Raw genomic sequence first — 19931 nt, 5'->3', positions numbered from 1 at the left:
ACAATGAGTTCAGTAAGAAAAATCTGCATAATTCAAAAAGCCACCATGGTCTACATTATATGAAAATTAAAATTAGCATCTACCAGATTTTATGGCAAACATCACAAAAAAATCCCATTAAGCTTTAAACAAATACTCCAGCCGCACTGGATAAAGCTGGATAATGTTATGTATGAAGCCACCTGCAGGGATCTGTCAACATCGATCCTTCTATTGCTCTGAAGTTTGAAATAATAACCCTGCTAATGACATCTTGTTATGTATATTTCTGTCACAAATGCCTCAGCTCTAAGGAAGTACAATACTAAATTGCTTGAATTGCCCTTTAATTGTAGGGTTTGTGTTTTTCATTGTAAATGAGCATTAAAGTATTATTCTCTGCTTTCTCTCCAGGCAAGGCGTACCCTCCAGAGTTCTACTATGATACCTACAGCCCTCTGTGGCAGAACAGGCCCAGAGTTTACGGCTTCAAGCTCCAGTGGACCCAGATGAACCCCAACGCTGTGGACCGCATCGTTGCCTATAGACTAGGCATCAGACAGGTAGGGTGACTTTGAGGCTGTTTACACCTGGCATTAACATGTGTTGTGGGCGATGTGGTCACATGTGGACAGCTCTAGTATGTCAGTTCACACCTGGCATCAGAATGCGGCTCCACGTGGGTCTCGAGTGATCTTACTTCCTTACTCTGTATGCAAGCAAACACTAGGACTATTTTGTCAGTTTAATGCCCAGTGTTGTCCATTTGGCTGTTCAATACGAAAATTCAACTAATACTTGCTTTTCAGTTCAGCAGCACATTAAACTCTTAAATGAGTCAACATGACGGTCAAGTTTCACATGTGCAGCTGAGAGATGCTCCATGGTGTGCTGGGATTCTATAACTCAACTGTAAGCAGAGCGATGCACACTTTTACTCTCTCGGACTGTGTGTAAATCTGATGTTTTCACATCACAGATGGCAAGGAAAGGCATTAATGCCAGACAGAGAATGTATAAGTGTGTGTCTTGCTCATAGTTCAGTTATAAAACATCCCAGTGCACCACAGAGTATTTCTCCTGCCTGCTCTTCACAGCAACACACTGTGTGCTCACAAATATCTACTGCTCATCTTGGCAGGTAAGAAAACCTGAGCACGTAATTTGCGTTGCAGGGAACCAAATGCAAATCAGACAGCATGTTTTGTGTGTACTAGAACATCACTTGAGTAGGTGGTCATTCAATGTGTCCCAGGACACACGGTGTACACGCTGCTGTAAGAATGTGGATATATATGCAGCCAGGCATCCTCAATGCATCTGGGATGCATTCACACCTTAGCTGTCCATGTGTGAACAGATCACCAAAGATGCATGTTAGTGCCAGGTGTAAACAGGGCCTAAAGCCTCTTTTCTATACACATGTGCTGGCTTCACTTGACTTGGCCTTTACAGAGGATCTTTGCATCTCTATTACGACACGACTACCAGTCCAAAGGTGTGTCTTTTAAGTGATACATGCTTTTCTTTAATCGAACGCCTGTAAAATGGATAAACACACTTAATTTCCTGTGATTTTTTAACATCTTTAAAAGATTTTATTATGAAGCAGCAAAAACATTAAATGTTGGTTTCTCATTAGCAGTAATTTAACATGACTCCTACACGGCTGAAAGCGAGCATGAGGCAAACAAACAGCGATGAAGGAGAGAAACTAAACTTCAAACCACAGAGAATCAGTTAAAAATTACAGAATTATTGAGAGATGAACACAAACTTTTAAAAATCCCTTTCTCTCTGCTCTCCTGGTCGTCATGGGTTGGTCGCCGTCGGTGAGACGTCACTGAGGTAGGTTGGCAGTGCTTTGGCCTCTTTCTTAGATGGTCCATCTTGGGCGCGACTCAGCACAGCTCGAAGGTGCTTTGTAATGTAAATGCAAATCAGTGCAGCATGGTTTGACTGAGAAAATGTACAGGCCCTGTTAGAGTTGTCCCTCTCACCCTCTTCTCCTCTCTGTTTAACCTGTGGGTGCGTCATTCAAATGCTATTCAGTTCCACAATCTTTCAAGCCAGAAATGCTGGCTTCTGGTACAATAACGTTTGAGTCATTGGCTTTGGTCAGCCTCTTTTCGGCCCTTCTTAGATGAATTAGAGTCATTTTGTGCCACAGGGCAGTAAAGACCTTTCTTATTGCCAATTTAAGCATGCCATAGAAGTGTTTGCACAGCCTGTGCTCGCTTGTTGTGTTTCATTTGACGGCGCCAAATCTCAACGCCTTCGATTCATTGTCTGTCTTATTCTGCAGTTTTTGAGGATGTGAATGAGCCTCTGAGGGCCGGGCAGGATGACTAAGAACCTGTCAGGGGCAGTCGTTTCAATGAGTTATCTGGTTTTCTCGAACCGCTTCTCGGTTTTTCTGTTTTTTTTTTTTTGTTTTTTTTTTTGCTCTCCATCAGAAGCTCAGTCAGAGGAGTGGAAGGGAACCCCGCAGAGAGAAAGAGCAAGCATAGCTCCTGTTTTCACTGCTTCTCAAGTAAACTCCACAGATGACAGGCTTGCAGCATTGATGGATGGCATGGTTACATTTTCTCTCTTTGGCAATCAATGTGTACCTTCCTCTCTCCCTCGCTCGCTCCCCATGGCAGTGTGGAGCACATTTGGTCTATAGTTTTTTTTTTACAACAACAGCAGGTGTGACACCACCTCAGTTTACATGGAGTTTGAAATACTGAACCAGATCCATTAACACCACAGATTTTCAGGTGAATGGTTCTGTATCCTGGGGGATTCCATTATTTCATAGGATGTGGGAGGGAGGGGCATTAAGTGGACGCACTTTATATCATTAAAAACTGTGAAGGGGTGATGAGTCAAGTACTCAGATCATGTGACTTTATGACAACATTCAAAAAATATACAAATTATTTGGCCTAAAACTCCAAAATGGCAGCTAATGTAGACAAAGACCATAATGCACTATGTAAGTGTTATCATACTTTCATGTTTATTATTTTTTGGAGATATATTTTTAGAAAATAATATTTTCTAATCTTATTTTAATTTTTTTTCTAATTTTCTATTATTAAATCATATGTTCTATTTGAAAAATACTGAATTACATTTTCAAAACTTTGATAATCAGCTGCTGAATGTCGGTATCCTGGAGGATACATTGCCCATGAGAAGAGGATAAAACAGGAATAAACACTTATATACTCATGTTTTGAGGCCTATGGTCTTCAGATAATCAATAATATAAAGGTATGAAATATTGATTACTCGTTATTTTACTCTGAAATGTGTATTTTTGATTAATTCACCAGTATACACATATTTTGCAAGGTCACTGGTCAAAATTATTGCAACTTTTCCATCCTACTGACAGGATATTGTTAGTGTAGGGGAACCACAGGGAAGATGGTAGTATCAAAACAAGGCTGAGATGTTTTGTTTCTAAATGTTAAAGCTTGTTATGCCCTAAATGGGCAGTGTTTCTCAGGAGATACAATTGAGTGTAAATTGGAAAATAATTGTCATATTTTGGGAAAAAAAAACAGGAAATTCTGTTATTTTAGCCTAGATACATTAGAAAATAGTAATTAATTAATTTTCCAAAATACGCGCTTGCCATTTAAGGGTTAACACTGCAGCACTGAGCCGCCATTGGGAGAAAAAAAACCCAGCATATATCAAGAAAATAAAAAACAAAATAACACATGCTGCAAAGCTAAATCCATCTCAGTTCTGCTCCGAATTAGCGAGCATACCCTGACAGTTGTGTTTGCAATGAATAATATAATTTCATGTTTGTTTCACACTACACCCTCAAGGAATTGAAGCTTGAAAACACATTCTAAACCAGTTATGTTTGTGTAGCGCAATGATTTTTCTGTCAACTATCTCAGTTGGTCTGTTTGGTAATAAATGATGTTGTGCTTGCAGAGCCCATGTTTGCGCTTGCCAGGCGTTTGTCTGAAAACTTGCCAGGAATATACATTTGCTTTTCCTATTTTCATCTGGTCCTGTGCACAGTTTTTTAACAGATTATTGCATCTATATCTGGAACCCACAGTGATTCAGAAATCACATTAACATTTCAACCTTTCCTGCATTTGTTTATTACAAAGAGAACATAACCAGCCTAGTTCATCTTAGCAGACAATTATTGTTTGGGAAAATTAATTTCTCTCTACCTTCTTGCCTTGATATTTCAAGAGGGTACAGTTTGTGACCATTATTTCCTTCCTGCGAGGCATAACAGCCTATCCTCAGTTTTCTTAGATGAAAGAGATTCTTTGCTGTGGGGAAAATTCTGATTTGTCCCACAAAATTTACTCCACAGTGTAACCTCTGTGATTGATTGAGTCTCAGCTTAGAGTATTGATTTGGACTGATAATAAGATTTTTTCAAATGTCTTCTGGTGAAGAAGAGTTGGAACCTGAAAAAGGCAAAAGAAAAGTCAAGGCACACAGAAATGAAGGATATGAAGAGATAAATGAGTAGGAGGAGAAATAAATAAATGCAAAGTTACCCAAGGCCTGACTGTGGAGGAGTGGTGCAGTAAAGAAAGCTTTGGCACGTGGACTACACCACTTCAATCTATTTTTAGATCCAGCAGCAGCTCCTCTGCCGTTCCCTTGGAATTATTATCATTTTCTCTGGCTACTTTTGAATTAATACTTCGAGCTGGTAGACCTTATGCCTCTGTAATGGATTGCTTTGTGTTATCGTCCACTGCCCTCGTGAGAGACAGTCTGGCTGAAGGGGAAATGGGAAGCTCTAGCTGAAAGGCATGCACGGCCGAGAATCACAAAACACAAATCACCGAACCTGTCAAGGATGCAACGGGAAGGTGTGACGTCTGCCCTTGTTTTGATACTGTAGCTGGCTACTACAAAACCTTCTCTTCTATCCAGAGGCTTAGAGGCTTTTATGTGGCATAAAAAGCTATTTCCTCAAGGAAAAAAACATTCCCATTCCCTCAAAGGGAATGCCTCTGGAGGCATTCCCTTTGGGGAATTTCTTTGAACTTGGCATAAATGTCCAGTTTGACTCAAAGATGAATTGATCAGGTTCTGAAAAAGTCACACAGTCCATGTGAGGTCACACGGACGTCGACCCTTGTCTTGACAGTTCTATTCCAGTGAACGCGATATTTGAGGAACATCTGTTGGGAAATTCTTAAACTTTGGTTCAAACGTCCATTTGGACTCAAGGGTGATTACAGTGTGGTGGTCAAAAGGTCAAAGATCAAGGTCTCTGTGACCTCATGTCTGTTCCATTTTTATATCTCAGGAATGCCTGAAAGAAATTCTTCAAATTTGGTACAAACATTCACTTGAACTTAAGGATGAAGTGATTGAATTTTGGTAATAAACAGTCAAGGTTCCTTTGACATCATGTCTGTTCCATTCATGATATCTCAGGAACATCTGGAGGGAAATTCTTCACATTTGATAAAAACATCTGTTTGGACTCAGGGATGAACTGATTATATTTTGGTGGTTAAAGGTTAAGGTTCTAGGTCTATCACATGTCTATCACATTCTTGGGAACACAGAATCTCACAGAACGCTTTGACAGAAGTTCTTCAAAGTTGGTACAAATGACCACTTTGAATCAAGGATGGACTGTTCAGGATCAATGTCCCTGTGACCTAATGTCTGTTCCATTGTCGGATTTCACAGGAAGTTCTTCAAATTTGGAACAAACATCCATTTGGACTCAAGGATGACCTGATTACATTTTGGTGATCAAAAGTTTCAGGTCACTGTGATCTTACAAAAACACATTTTTTGTCATAACTCAAAACATAATGTCTTACAGATGGGATAAAATGATAAAGTGACGGCATTTTATGTCCAAAAGATCAAAGGTCTACTTCATTCAGACATCATAATGTTGAGCTCTGTATTAGTCCTCTCTTCTCAGTGAAAAGGCAAAAAATACACTTAACACCTTTTATTAAATATCTCCAAAGAATTCACAACATATATGAGTCTGGTCATCTGGACAAACATGACTTGATCGGTTGGCGGAGGTGTAAACTGCGAGGTGATAAGTCGAGTTCAGTGTACATCTTGCTGCCATGGAACTGCTTCTCCAGTGTATTCCTTCTTCTCCTCCTCCTCTTTGGTCTTTTTCAATTGATCTGTCAAGTCAGGGTATGCAAGCAGATCAATAGAAGCCACACTAATTACATGCAGGCAATCTACAGTTGATGCGCGCTCGTCAAACATTACACCATCACTTTGATTGTTCCCGCGTTTCTTTTGGATCCTGCTATCGCTTTGATCAATCCTGCTGTTTTTTAAAGTTGCCATAAAATGAAACCCATGAACTGCTGCCGCAATCAAATGAAATTAGATCAATATGGCACTCTGCCTCTGTGGGGAAAACGTGGAGAATGAAAGGTAATGGGATGCAAACTGTTAATTGAGCGCAGATGCAGTGATTCAGTGAACATTAATGGAAATCAAAACAAAAGTGCAAAACCCATAAGTCAATAAGTGTGTATACGATTCAAAACGTCTAAGAAAGTTAATGTCCCTTTTTGATATGGAAAAAATTGAAGTCTTTGCTTCCACTTGTTGTTTGGAGCTTGAGGCTCCGTTTGCCAGGATTAACATTTAAGGCCTCCATCTGCCTGGAGCTTTGGGACACGCACACACAGAGACACACACTAGTTCCATATTAGACCTTCTTCTCCCAATTTCATGTTTTTAAATCTGAAACAGGTCTCCAAAAAATGATATACACCTGCAAATATACATTTTGATGACTTTATTTATGCTCACAGCATTGTACAACCATCTAAACATAAGCAAAGAAAACAATCCGGTGTGTGAACTTGGGAACAATAATGAGGTGTTCAAAACCTAAGACAAGATATTCTACTCCCATTACAATCTGGCAGAAAATCCACTTGAAATTATTTCTTTTTTTTTTTTTCAGTGACAGGGCTTTCTATTACACTAAAAGTAGAAAAGCAGAAAATGTAATATATTTACTGTACTTAATCATAAAGTGATCATAGCATGTCATAAGAGATTAAGGAAACAAGCTAAGTTGAAATACTGGCTTCTCCAAAAACAACACTACAGCCACCATGTTCTTTGAAGTTTCCATTCCCTTCATGGGTTTTTTTTTTTTTTTTCGCTGTTTCACATTTATTACAGTTAAAGTTAATGTTGGATGTTTGCCGTGTGTGTCATTGTCTCCTTGTTTTAGAAGGAGTAGATGTTTAGAACAGTTTAACTGAGCAATATGTTAATGGAGTCTGGCAGACAGTGAGACAGGCAGTGAATGAACTCAAACTTCAAAGTGTGTATTTTCAGAGCAGTGGGCTTTTGTTTTCAGGATAACAGGCTGAACTTTACCTCAGCAGACAACTGACAGTTGATCAGTTTACAGTGCAGGACTTGTTGCTGCTTGCTATTGTCAAAATCTAACGCACTCGTGTAGCTTCAGTGAACTTTGAGTCTGTGGAGGAAGCGGCGGGGGGAACAACTCACTTCAACCAGAGATCGTATATTAAATTGACTCCAGTTCTATTTGTATTACACTGCTCATTTTTGAATGCTATGGTCTTGCATATTTCTCCTTTAGTTTTGTAAAGTAATAACACTCAAATATGTTAGATGTAAAGTGTGAATATACTCCCACAGAGTGTTTGTTTTATCTGCTTAATTGGCCCGCTGACAAATACTTGATCCACATTTCATTTAGGTCTTTTTTTATTCATATTTTAGCCACAGGTTTTTAACATTCTGAATTTATGAATGAGTCAAACAACTGCGGTCTTTTGCACCACCAGACTTTGCCTAGTTGTAACATTAATTATTACTAAGTTGTGATTTCTGCATTACTAAAATAAAAGCTGTTGTACCACCAGGAAAAGTTACAACACTACTCTGAATAACATCTAAACACGACTCTCGGGAAGGTGTAAATCATAAAGAGTCACAGAATTACACTCACTAATGGGAGTACGCAAGTTTCTTCCACACAGCTTGACTTTTTTCATTAAATTGCGTGTCATTTTCTAACACAGTAATCCAGCAAAGATGTCATTTATTGATAAATATCCAATATCAAGTTGCTCGCTACAATGTGCTACGAAGCCATGTGGCTCATGTCAATCTGAAAACTACCGCACACGGTAACCATGATGATTGAACTCTGTCTGATAGCTGCTAATGGCCAGTTTCAGTTACAAACACTTCAAAGAATATCTCATTTATAGAAAATGGTTATACCGTCCAATTAAGTGGACTAGAGTCTGTTCTTAGAGGGAGAATCTGCTGTGAGAATCCCCCCTACTGCACCACATACGTGAACATAAACTTCAGTTAAATCAACAATCCAAAAGATAAAGCACATAAGGAGGACATTTTTGTGGTAGAGTGAGCGTACTGTTTTAACGGACAAGCAGTGACAAGGTGAAAATAGTCACACTGCACCCGTATAAATATGATTGCACGTTACTATTCACATGTTAGCCAAGCAGCTGATGAATTAGCCAGAGATTGTGAAGCATGAGTAAACAAGCAGCCTCTGTGCTCTGCCTGAACTTAGACTTAGATTTTCAGATGTGGTTTCAGATGGGTTTAGATTTAGAGATAAAAAAAAAAAAAAAAGCAAGGACACAGCAGTACAAAAGCAAGAGAACACATGTGGGGGAGATTTCATATGTTTTGTGGCTGATTCTCAGAGGAGATAACTGTGGTCAGAAATGTTGTTGCTATGACATGATTACATGTAGGTTTGTCACAAGTATGTTTGTTTCCTCCAGTAAAAGATAAATTGAAGTGGACCAACATATTTTCTTTCCAACACCTGAAAAGAAAGAAACTTTCAGTATTGCAGTGCTGTTATGTTACTATGCCTACCTACTTATTCTTGGCATCTGCACCCTCAGGAAACATGTGCACTGTTCAGCTTAGCAAAATGAAAAAACTTGTCAATTTGCTTGATGAATGATAAAAATGCTAAAACTCCTTACAATGATCAATAAAAATTGTTGCGGGTGCATTAACACACTACACCTTGGTAGCCACAGCTTGTGGTCCGTGGCATATGAAACAGTGACAGCTGTTTTTATGCATCATTTTGTGCACAAGAAAAAAAAATGTTTTGCAGCCACAAATTTTTTTGAAGTGGTGGCTGGTAGTCGACCAATCAGACCACCCCTGAAGTTTCTGTACTTTTGGACATGCTACCTTTTGAGCACTTTTTTTTTTCTTTTTTTTTTGGGTGGGCGGGGGAGTAATATCCCTGGAACTTAATTTAGATCTTGGTCCCTGTCCCTGTCTTAGTTTCACCAAAGGTTCCCAGTCCCTATGGATAGATCCTGCAGTGGAAACGCAGCTTTTGTTACTTGTATGAATAAGCTCAGATTCTTGCAACTGCCCATCGCTGCTGACGCAGAAAAGTAACCCTCCTATTTGGCATCTGTAACCCCCCTCACCATATGAACAGGACAGGATGCGTCATTTTTAATACATCTGTGTGTCTCTGTTTGGAACAACAACAGCTGTACTTTTTGTCACCATTTGAACAGAAAGGTTGTTTTCACTCTTACTGAAAATATCAAAGGTCCTTAAAATGATACATCCTCTTTTTAGAGTGTTCCAACACACATACACATACTTACAACCCAACACTCTGTAATTTATTGCAATTAACTGCCATGCCTTTTGTACTTTGGAGGATAGCAAAATTTTTCAAAGAGAAGGTAGGGACAAGTGCTCCATCTGCAATTACCAGTGGCAGACAAAACACTCTATTTACCTGCAAACTAATGGTGATGAAAACTTGCACCCCATAATTGTGGATCATCCAGGCTCAAAGTAATTACTTAATTGGTATTGTTCACACATACACACACAGAGACACACTGACTTTGCTTCACTGCTATCACACCTTCATTCACTCTATCTCTGCCTCTCCTGCTAGTAGCACACTTTCTCTTTTCCTTTGACTAAGAAGGGCATGTAAAGTCACTAATTGTGATGCAGAAGCTGTAACTTGTCTTTGTGCCGTTCTTCCTCTCAAACTGATTCTCAAGGATAAAATGTACCCTACTTCTCTTCTCTTTGCCCCCAGCAAACGCAGAAACAAGCCCTCGTTTTGTTTCTTTGAATTTCCGAGGGGCTGTATTGTATCGCAAGACATGAAAAGCATGAGCTAATTTTTGTGTGATACCTGAGCTTAGTCACCTGAAGACAGGTTCGCTTGTGTGCCCTGCATTGTGCAAAGACGAGATAAAGAATTCCTGTCAGTTCAAGGTCCCTCTAGAAAGGGGTAGCAAAACATTGTAGAAAAAGATTAAAGAAAAACTTTGTGTACAGAGCACAAAGGTGTTGTCCTCACTGTAGTCACAAAGCTGCATACTGCAGGTACAGTAATGCAGACTGAGGCATATCTTTAATGAAAAAAATGAATCAGGATTTTTCTTTCGGCAGTGTAAGTGTAGAATATTTCTGCTGCTTGCTAATGGCAGTCTTTGAATTCAGAGCCTGGGAGCTGCTTTGAAAGTAAATGTGGCTAATGAGGAGCTAGCTGTCAACAGCTTACACAGAAAAAAAATGTTTTTGTTGTGTAGCATTTAATGTTGGCGGATCATACAAATGCCTATAGACGAGGTTAACTGGCAGATGGAACATTTTACACTGATGGTGAAGGGAATACATATTTGCTGTGGCCGTGTATACAATATGTTGTAATGATATATGCTTGCAAAAATTAGTATTCTCCATGTTTTCATTAGATACAAGGTATTTTCACGACTGAAACCCAGTATGATAAGATCCCAGTATGGATAGCAAAGTCGCATTAGTTCAGGTTACCAGGTGATATCCTACATCCTAGGTTTCTGTAGGATAGAGCGATATTAATAAAATCAAATATCACAATATTTCACCAAATACCTTGATATTGATATTGATATTGCAACCATATCATAAGGATAACTATTATTGCTTTCATAAAATATTAACACAGTGAGATTTTTGATAAATAATAATAATCAGTTATGTGGATATAATGACCAAGTGGCTAAAGGCAAATTGTAGAAAAGCTAGAAAATCCACAAAAAGACAACATTTATGCTATAGCTATCTCCAAAATCTAAGACAACACCTAGTCTCTTATCACAATAATTGATATAGTATCTATATATTGGATATATTGGCCAGCACATGGTTTTTGATCACTTGGCAAATGGAAGTCAAATGTTCACCCTCCTTTTAGCTCTTTTTGGTCTCCACCAGCTCATGAAGGAAATATCTGTCTCTGCAGCAGCAACGTTTACCAGCTTGTTATATTGCTGTGTCTGTCTGCCGTTTGGTGCTGGATGGGTAACAGCTGCTTTTTAGAGCAAATAAAACTGAATAGAGCTCTGAGCTGGGTTTGCAAACTGAGAGGGTCTGTAATTACAAATGACCCCTTTCATGTACAAGTAGTCAGGTGATTCAGTGATGCTGTAAAAATACTGATTATAGCAGTTTTAAAATTGCGGTGCTTACTTATTGTTGTACTTATAGTTGTGTGCAAAGTTATGTTTGCACACAACTTGCAACTTTGCAATTTCTGTCAATGTGGAACCTGAAGGAGCACATACCCATGATGGTATTAAATGTATGCAAGCTTTAGTCTGGAGGGCATTATTTCCCCCATTTATTAGTATGTCACTGAGTAGTAGTTGTATGACTTTATCTTTCAAGGGTGACCACCCGAGCTGTTGGTCCTGTTATGCCAACATGAACCCATCATTCTAGATCTTATTCAAACCATCACTTAAAGCTACTATGAGGAGCTTCCATGTTTTGCTGATTGTTTGGAGGCCCCCGTGGACAAAAGCATAACTGTTTCCACTGTAAAAAAACAAAACAAAAAAACAACAACAAAAAATAAACATGCATAATGTCAAAATAAAATTTTCTAAAGAAAAATCTCATCCTGCTTCTTTTTAACTGGCTACAGTGTAAAAGTGCTACTTACTGTAACTTAGCCCAGGAAAAAGTAAACACAGACTTGTTTCATCTGATTTCAAAGAGAATCTGATTAGGTTTAAGATGGTCTTTAGTGTCTTCTTAGTCTTAAGTGACACCAAACAGTCATTCGCATATAATGAAAACAGTCCAAAACAATGCCTTGTGGGACTCCACATGGTATAGGTCAATTTATAGGCTGTATGATAACCTTAAACCTCAACTTTGAAAAAAACAGGTAGAATGTGAAGCAAACCGTTCAACTCTGATGACTGCAAACTCATTTCTGATGATTTCTTAAGTAGCAGATTGCAACTGATGTTCCAAGCTTTCAATTATATATAAAATGTCTGTGTGTCTGTTTTTGTATGTAGGTACGGAAACAGAACTCCTGTGTGTCTTGTGATGTTTAATAATCTGAACCTCTTGTGGCTCCTCTTCCCGTTCTAGATGGGGTTGCAGCGCTGGTGGGAGCAGGAGATCCCTGTGGACGGAACAATCAACAAAGGAGAGCTGATGACACACAACCTGACTGAACTCATAAAGCCTGAATCCTATGAAGTGCGCCTCACCCCGATCACACGATTTGGAGAGGGTGACTCCACCATCCGGATTGTCACTTACAGCGGTGAGTCTTGTATACTAACTCTAGGGATGTCTTTTTGGAGGACAGTGATCAGTCTACTCAACTTGCAGTAGTTTAATGTTTCCACGTTTGGAAATCAGAGAGAAAAACCAGGTGGGGGAGACACAGGAGAGCTGGATTCACTTTAGTCTCCTGCTTACATATGTGGTTGAACAGGTGGAAGAATTACTGCTACAGCTGGTAATGTTATCCTTCAGCTAACTCATAAATACTCTTAAATTAACTCCAGCTAGAGATTGTGCCGTTGCATCATGACACATGTTCATCAACACTGATAGATATTAAAAGTTCACTCTGGTATCACCAATCGTTATGATCATCAAATGATGATGTGTTATTTCTGATATGTTTGATGCAAGACCAGTAAAAAGCTTAAATTTCATCTTAACACATTAAGTCATCAGCTTGCTTCGCTTCTTTGCCAGTTTGAGTGAATGCTGATCAACTGACTAATCATTTTTTCCTCGTGACCTTTATTTGCTTGAGTCAGGTCTGTCCTGGACTGGGGCAAAAGCTGACTTGTTGTTTTCTGTGCATGAGAGATCACCATGACATCAAAGCATCAGATGACTCAGACGTGTAGTTTGGGTCACAAGACCAAACCGAGCTGGTCAAAGACGAGTCATGTTTTGCTTTTTTTTTTCGGTTTTCCCCCCAGAACAATGTATTTTTTGTGTGTGATTCCTTTTCATCTCTTTGCCAGAGGATGTGATTTGTTCCTGGGATGTTTTTCATATAACAAATGGCTTTTTAAATTATTTATACTACAAATATTGTGAAAGGTCTGTGGCCTTGCCAAGCTCCACATGGACCCTCACTGTGTCTTGCCTGAGAACCAGAGTAAAATAAAATGTTTATGGTTGCTCTTTATTTTAAAGTACACTAATAAGACATAACATTTAACATAACATTTTTGTATCGAATTAAACAATCAAAAACAGAAATATGTTCCTTGTTAGACTGTATTACACTTTTTTTAGACCCTTTTAAACTTAATTAGAAGGTATTTATGGACACATTACAACAGAACTTTAAACTAAAATGAAATCACATATCTCCTCCTTCCACATTTAAAAACAATATGTGAACCAGATTGACCAAGTAAAAGCCAAAAGCAGAGATACAGAGGATTGTTTTTGACCATAAGGGACGGACTTATTGTGATACTGTTGGCAGATCAAAGAGGTGACATCAGTCTTCGCTAATCTGCCAGTTGAACAGGACTAACCAAATAAGGTGTGTCTCAAGTAGTAGATATGTGATTTCTCTTTAGTTTACAGTACAGTTGTGTTGTAATGTGTCTCAAATTACCTTCTAATAAAGTCTAATAAGGGTCTAACTATGGAAAACACTACACTTTATTTTACAATACAGTTGCTGTAATGTGTCCATATTGAAGTCTAATAATGGTATCATAAAGGGTCTAATACTGTCTAACAAAGAACATATTATTTTCAGTTTTTGTCTAATTTGATACAGAGTGCTGATTGTTGCCTCTTAGTAGTGTACTGCAAAATAAAGCGTGACCGTGTTTGCTGCAGTCGTATTGTTTCATTTGGAAGTAGGTTTTGAATCAGGTCTGTAGTAATAGAATATCAACTAGAAGGATATCATGATGTGCACAGTGCTGTGCCTGGTAAGGCCGGTGAGAAAACATCAAACCACAATGCATTTCTCTACAGAATGAAACAGCAGCTTGCAAATGGAGGCGCATTCTTCAGCCTGTGGGACGACAGACTGGCTGAAATACAAAAGCTACATTAGTATCCGTGGTAGGCCCAGCAGTGCCTGTGAACAGATGCACAGGTACTTGAGATGTGCATTTTCAGAAACAAACTGCCTGACTGTTTTCTGTCTATCACTGACTGCTGAGTTCTTCCTGAGTGGTGCTGCTGCAGTTGTGAATTATTCAGTTTCACTGCAGCTCATTGTGGCCACTGGAAAGAGAATTGGAAAAGAGAGGAAGAGAGAAAGACGGATAAACTTTCTCCGCTGTTAGTTTAGTAGTCGCATGTGATATTGTGTGGTCCGCGCTAAACCTTGAATTGAATTCTGCTGAATTGAATCAAATTGAATCCAATCAAAGTGAAGTGAAGAGAATTGAGGCTAATTAAGACAGAGGGAGGCACAGAAGGAGAGATGGAGGAAGCCAAGTTGGGACAGAGGAAAAAAAAGAAGATACAGAGAAACAAAGTAAAATCAAAAAAAAAAAAGGAAAGGGAAAGGAAAGAAGAGAGCCAATGCTGATGTGCGAATCGGCTGCCCAACAAGAGACTGGACTAATTATCACTCTAGGGCTGCTCTGTTCTCCCACGCACAGCATAGCGTCACTGTAGCAGCCTAATGTAGGTCTGAGCAGAATCCACTCTGCTCAGAGAACGTGTCCCGTAAGACGTCCTGACTGACATGTGAAATTCTGTCCATGATCATCTCCGTTATTGCCTCCCATTCTCTCTCACTGGGAAACAAGGACCTGTTGGACATCAGTATACAAGTTCTCACAGTAATTTTATAGTTTTACAAGCTCATAGTGAACTAAAATTAATGTGATTTTCAAAATTATGTTATTGTGGTAAATTTGGCAGTAAACGCTCCACTGTTTGAGGGAGTTCTCAAACAAACAGCAAGGATTCTGCTGGAAGAACTAATCCGCCCTTAATAAACACATACACAAACATTATCTCTTTGTTAAATCAACACCAAAATCTTACAACGGGAGATTGAGGCAGTGGAGGGAGCTGCAGCAGCAAATGATGTTGGAATGAGTGCCAAGTACTGAGCAGAGTAACAGTGAGAAGTGTCATATTATAATTGGCTATGCAGTACACCTGAATGAATATTATTAGGTGTTACTAGCCAGCTGTTAGCCAAGCAGCTGATGATGGAGCCAATGATTGTGAAACATGACCAAAGCAGCTGATGGAAGCCCAACTTAAGTGCACTTTCTGAACTCATGCTAAGCTCAGTGTCTTTACCATCACTCCAAATCCATATTACTCAAACTGAGCTGGTATTGAATTTGAAGCCTCTTTATGCTGGAAAAGTGACAAAACTCACTTGAAAGTAAGTATGTATGCTAAAAATGCAGAAAATAACGGCAATTAAAACAAATGTGGTCTATTTGTGAAGTTTATCAGTGGTGGCATTTAATTGATCATTAATGAATGTGTAATAGTGTGGAACCTCTCAGATCAATTTCGATTTCCACGGGGTGTTATCAACGTGCACAGAACAAAATGCCTCTGGTCACAATTGAATAGACACACAACCAATCAGAGCAAGGACCTTCAACCAATTAGAGCAACAAAACGTGTGACGTAGCGGTTCTTGGTCCGTTGTTGGTGGCGTAGTCACAATCATTCTCATACTACGGCTAAACAGTACACCAAAATATATTTCTGAAAACAATTTAGGTGAGAAATGCAATGCAGAAACAGAATCTAGATCCACATTTGATCAGCGCTGCATAGTTCGACGGTTTGCTCTGAGTGTCATGCACCTGTAGGCGTTGCGTTGGACAGACCTGCTGACTGGACACAGTGGGGAGACCAAATACCAATGAGAGCAGCAAAACAATTTTGTCTGCATGGAAGGGGGTCCATATGTATCTGCCAGAGCAAATTAGAAAATGACCTCAGTGATCGGTGCACATGTTGTATCATTTCTTTTTACTATTAAACAATTGCAGCCATTTTTTGTACATGTGCAATTAATATTTAGTATATACTTCGTGCAGTTAATGTGTTTTGTAATTGAGACGCACTGCTTGTCTTTCCAAAAGGCAAAAAGTTCTGCTGCTTGTTTGAGTCTCTGACTTGATGCTTTGTCACTCGAGCTGAAGGCACACGTGCAGATAGCAGGCAGTGATCAGAAACCTGGACAAGCTGTTTATATTCCACAGTATCCCAGTATCTGTATATCAGTATTTTTATGATTTTCACTCAAGGACAAGTACTTTTCTGAGTTTTGTATGATGTTTACATGCTCAGACATTTACATTTTGTATTCTGAAGTTGGCCTTGCAACTGGGAAACATGTTTGTTTTTCCAGTATGCTGAAAAAATGCACAACCCACCTACACAACAGGCCCAGAGAGACTTCTGTAATAATAGTTATATCACATATTTCAAAACATTTCCTTATACTTTATATTTCTTTTCCTGCTTCTTCTTCTTTCTGCTCTTCAAGGATAGAGCCAGTAGTTGGATAAAAATAAACCAAACAATAACTGTCGTGCTTACTACTGTTGGAAGTCCAAGGTGTTGGTTGGCAGTCTTGAAAAATCTGAGGCACTCTGAGGCACTAGCAATATAAAAATCCTTTATTAACTCTTAAATCTACCTTTGAATCTTGAATGTTGAATGAAACACATAAACAGAATACTCCACAAGATTATAATCTACTGTGCATTCCCAGTCCATGCAACACACTCCTGTACCTACATGACAGAGTTGGTTGATTGACAGTTTTTACCAAACCAACATATATTACAAGGGTAGAGTACTGGCAGCAACAGGCTTACCAGACCTTAACTATTAGGGGTGTCACAACTTCAATATTAAATTGAATTGCAACAATCAAAATCAAGGTCAAAATCTGTTAAATATGTAAAGGACAGTTATCAGGGCATAAAACCAATGATCTCTTGATCTTTACAAATCAAGTCTTTATAGTTTAACAATAGCATTGCTGACAGTGCTAAAAAAAAGTTTAAATTGAGTCAAGTCACGTGACATAACTCATATGACATTACACCAGTGGTTTACGTTGTTTAGAAATAAAAGTATGTAGGTGACAGAAGTGAAGTCATGCCCATAATGCAACTTGAGTTACTTAAAACGTTAAATAACCCTGTGCTTATCTTTCATGGATGAAAGTCCTGTACTTGTTTGAGCCATCCATCGACCCCACCTCCTCCACTCTCTTCTGACTTTTTGACTGCTTACATTTCTCCTGTCATACTTACTATGCCCACTCGACGTCGCCGCCCGACAATAAACAGACATATCAGTCAGAATAAGCTGCTTGCACATTCGAACAACTCGCATGTTTTTCTGGTCAGGATGGGCTGGTCCGTCGTGGTTTTCATCAGTGGTTTGCACTGTTGATTCACAGCAAGAAGGTTATGAACTTGAATCCACCTTTAGCCCTGGTTCTTAGAGTGAAGAGTTTGCCCCTTTACCCCGTGTTTGCTTTGGTTTCCTCCAACAATCAAAAGCACATACTGGTTCTGGTATCTCCAAATAACCCTCAGGTGTGAATGTGAGTATTTGTCTTTCTGTGTTTGTAGTCTTACTGAGCAAAGGCGAACATGGTGCTTCCTGCCTTCACTAGAGCTCCCCATGACCATGAAAATGAATGTGTGCGTGTACCAAAACAACTAACCAATGAAATATGACTATCCTATTTGTTAGCTGTTAGGATAAACATTACTGTCCAACTGTTAAGTTTTAACTCTAAAAAATGAGCGAATTTGTTCATCATTGCCCAATAGGCCAAGCGATCATTTTGATGCACATAAAGCCGATGGTAGCAGCTTTTCTGTGAGTTGGCAAGAAAACACAAAAGCAGTTATAGTGTCCCCAGCTGTAGGATGAAGGATGGTTGTGTCACCGAGCTCCAAAGACACTCTTTTAAATTTTGCTGCAGTGACAAACTCAGCATCTGTTTGATGTTCCTCATAACGCTCCTCTCTCTCTCTGGATTCCTCCAAGACGGAGGATTTAATGTTTAAACCTCCTGTCAACCCTCACAGTGGTGCGGTAAAACACTGCCGCTGTTTCTTAATTTTCCATTCTTATGCAGCTCATAGTGACATAAACAGTAAGATGGCTGTCCTGAAGTCAAAACCCACTAAATCTTACATTAAATACAGCTTTCTGCTTCTGATGACTTCTGTCTTCTGCTATAGCCGAGGTGTTGGGGTGTTATCATCCAGCCAGTGGTGGTTCAGTGTAATCCCTGTCTGAGCTTTTGTTCAGGCATGGTCTCAACTTTCTGTTTACCTGGGAACTCAGTAAGGAGAAAGTATTATATTATTTTATTATTTTTTATAGTTTTGGATTTTTTTTATACTTTGGCCTCAAGCTTGGAGTGCAGGGTGTCTGAGGGAGGGTAAGACTTCCTGAAAATATCTTGTTATTGTAGGGTATTTTTTTGCTGTAACCATAATCATGACAATGTGATAAACTACTGAAAATCACTCTTTGCAGCAACATAGGTCCTCTTTTCAATGCACAGGAGCCTGCAAAAGATTGTGTAGATGCTTCATATCACAGTATTTTTGTGTAAATGCTGGTCTTTTAGTGCGTGTTCACACCAGCCTTGTTTAATCCAGTTGAATCAAACCCTGGAGGCCCTTTGGTGAGGTTCACCAGACTGGAACGCTGGTGTGGACCAAACAATTGTTCTCTGGTCTGCCTCGAAGGGGTGGTCTCGGACTGCTGTCAAGCGAACGTTGAAGCAATTCAGCTCTGGTGTAAACACCATTAGACCCAATCACAGGAATGTTCGATTCTGTGTCATTTCATTGGTGTAAAAATGTTTTCACTTCTTGTTTTGGTGACTGTTGAAGTAGTGGTGCATTTCTACCGAAATGTTGACTGGTAGGGGACAAACCTGGACCCACGAGATGTTATGTGTGTCCCCTACCACTTTGTTTCTGAATGTGACTGTGTCTCAGTGTGAGAGCAGTTGATTGATTGATTGATTGATTGATACTTTTCCTGTCAGAAAAAGTCTGAAATTTGTCTTGCGTCAGAGCAGCTCCATTTGCAACATCATTGACAACAAACATCAGGACAAGAAACAAAATACATAGATCCAATACAACATTACAATCACAAAAGTCAAGACTGATGACAGACAGTACACTACATTAATCAATATAAACACAATGGATGACATTCAAGGCTCTTTAAGTCTCTTTTGATGAACAAAAGTTTTTCAGTCTGACCTTATTAAATTGCAGGACCCTGCATCTAAATGCAAAGGTAGACGCATGTTGACCCGAAACCAGACGAACCAAAGTCTCAACTCATGTCTGTGCTGGAGACCAGAGACAAAGGCTTTGTTAAAAGTCTCTGTGTTCAGCTCTTAGTACTTTTGTAGCTTCTAATTGAATCTATGTGGTTTGAAGGTGAAGTTTAGTTTCTGTGCCCTTGTTTTTACACTGTAAAAAGAAGTTGCAAGGCAACTTACTGCAATAGATTTTTGAGAAAGACTCGTTTAACGGAATAATCCAAATTTTGGGAAACACTTAATAACTTTGTGGCAGAGTGTTAGATGAGAAAATGGATACCACTCTCATGGC

General features: G+C 39.2%; 1 protein-coding gene across 1 annotated transcript in view; it reads left to right on the top strand.

Moving 5' to 3' along the window:
* LOC146314177 (MAM domain-containing glycosylphosphatidylinositol anchor protein 2) overlaps positions 1-19931 on the top strand; it is a 254799-nt gene that overhangs the window by 204276 nt on the left and 30592 nt on the right. The window contains exons 11-12 of the mRNA XM_084737373.1: positions 394-542; positions 12424-12601. Coding sequence (XP_084593499.1) covers positions 394-542; positions 12424-12601 — 327 coding nt within the window. The remainder of the gene's footprint in view (positions 1-393; positions 543-12423; positions 12602-19931) is intronic.

The sequence above is a fragment of the Lutjanus erythropterus genome, chromosome 15 (genome assembly GCF_056507025.1).
Source record: "Lutjanus erythropterus isolate fLutEry1 chromosome 15, fLutEry1.hap2, whole genome shotgun sequence".
In the NCBI taxonomy this organism is placed as follows: Eukaryota; Metazoa; Chordata; class Actinopteri; order Lutjaniformes; family Lutjanidae; genus Lutjanus; species Lutjanus erythropterus.
Note: the sequence above shows the minus strand (reverse complement) of the source record. Positions and strands in the feature narration are given on the sequence as shown.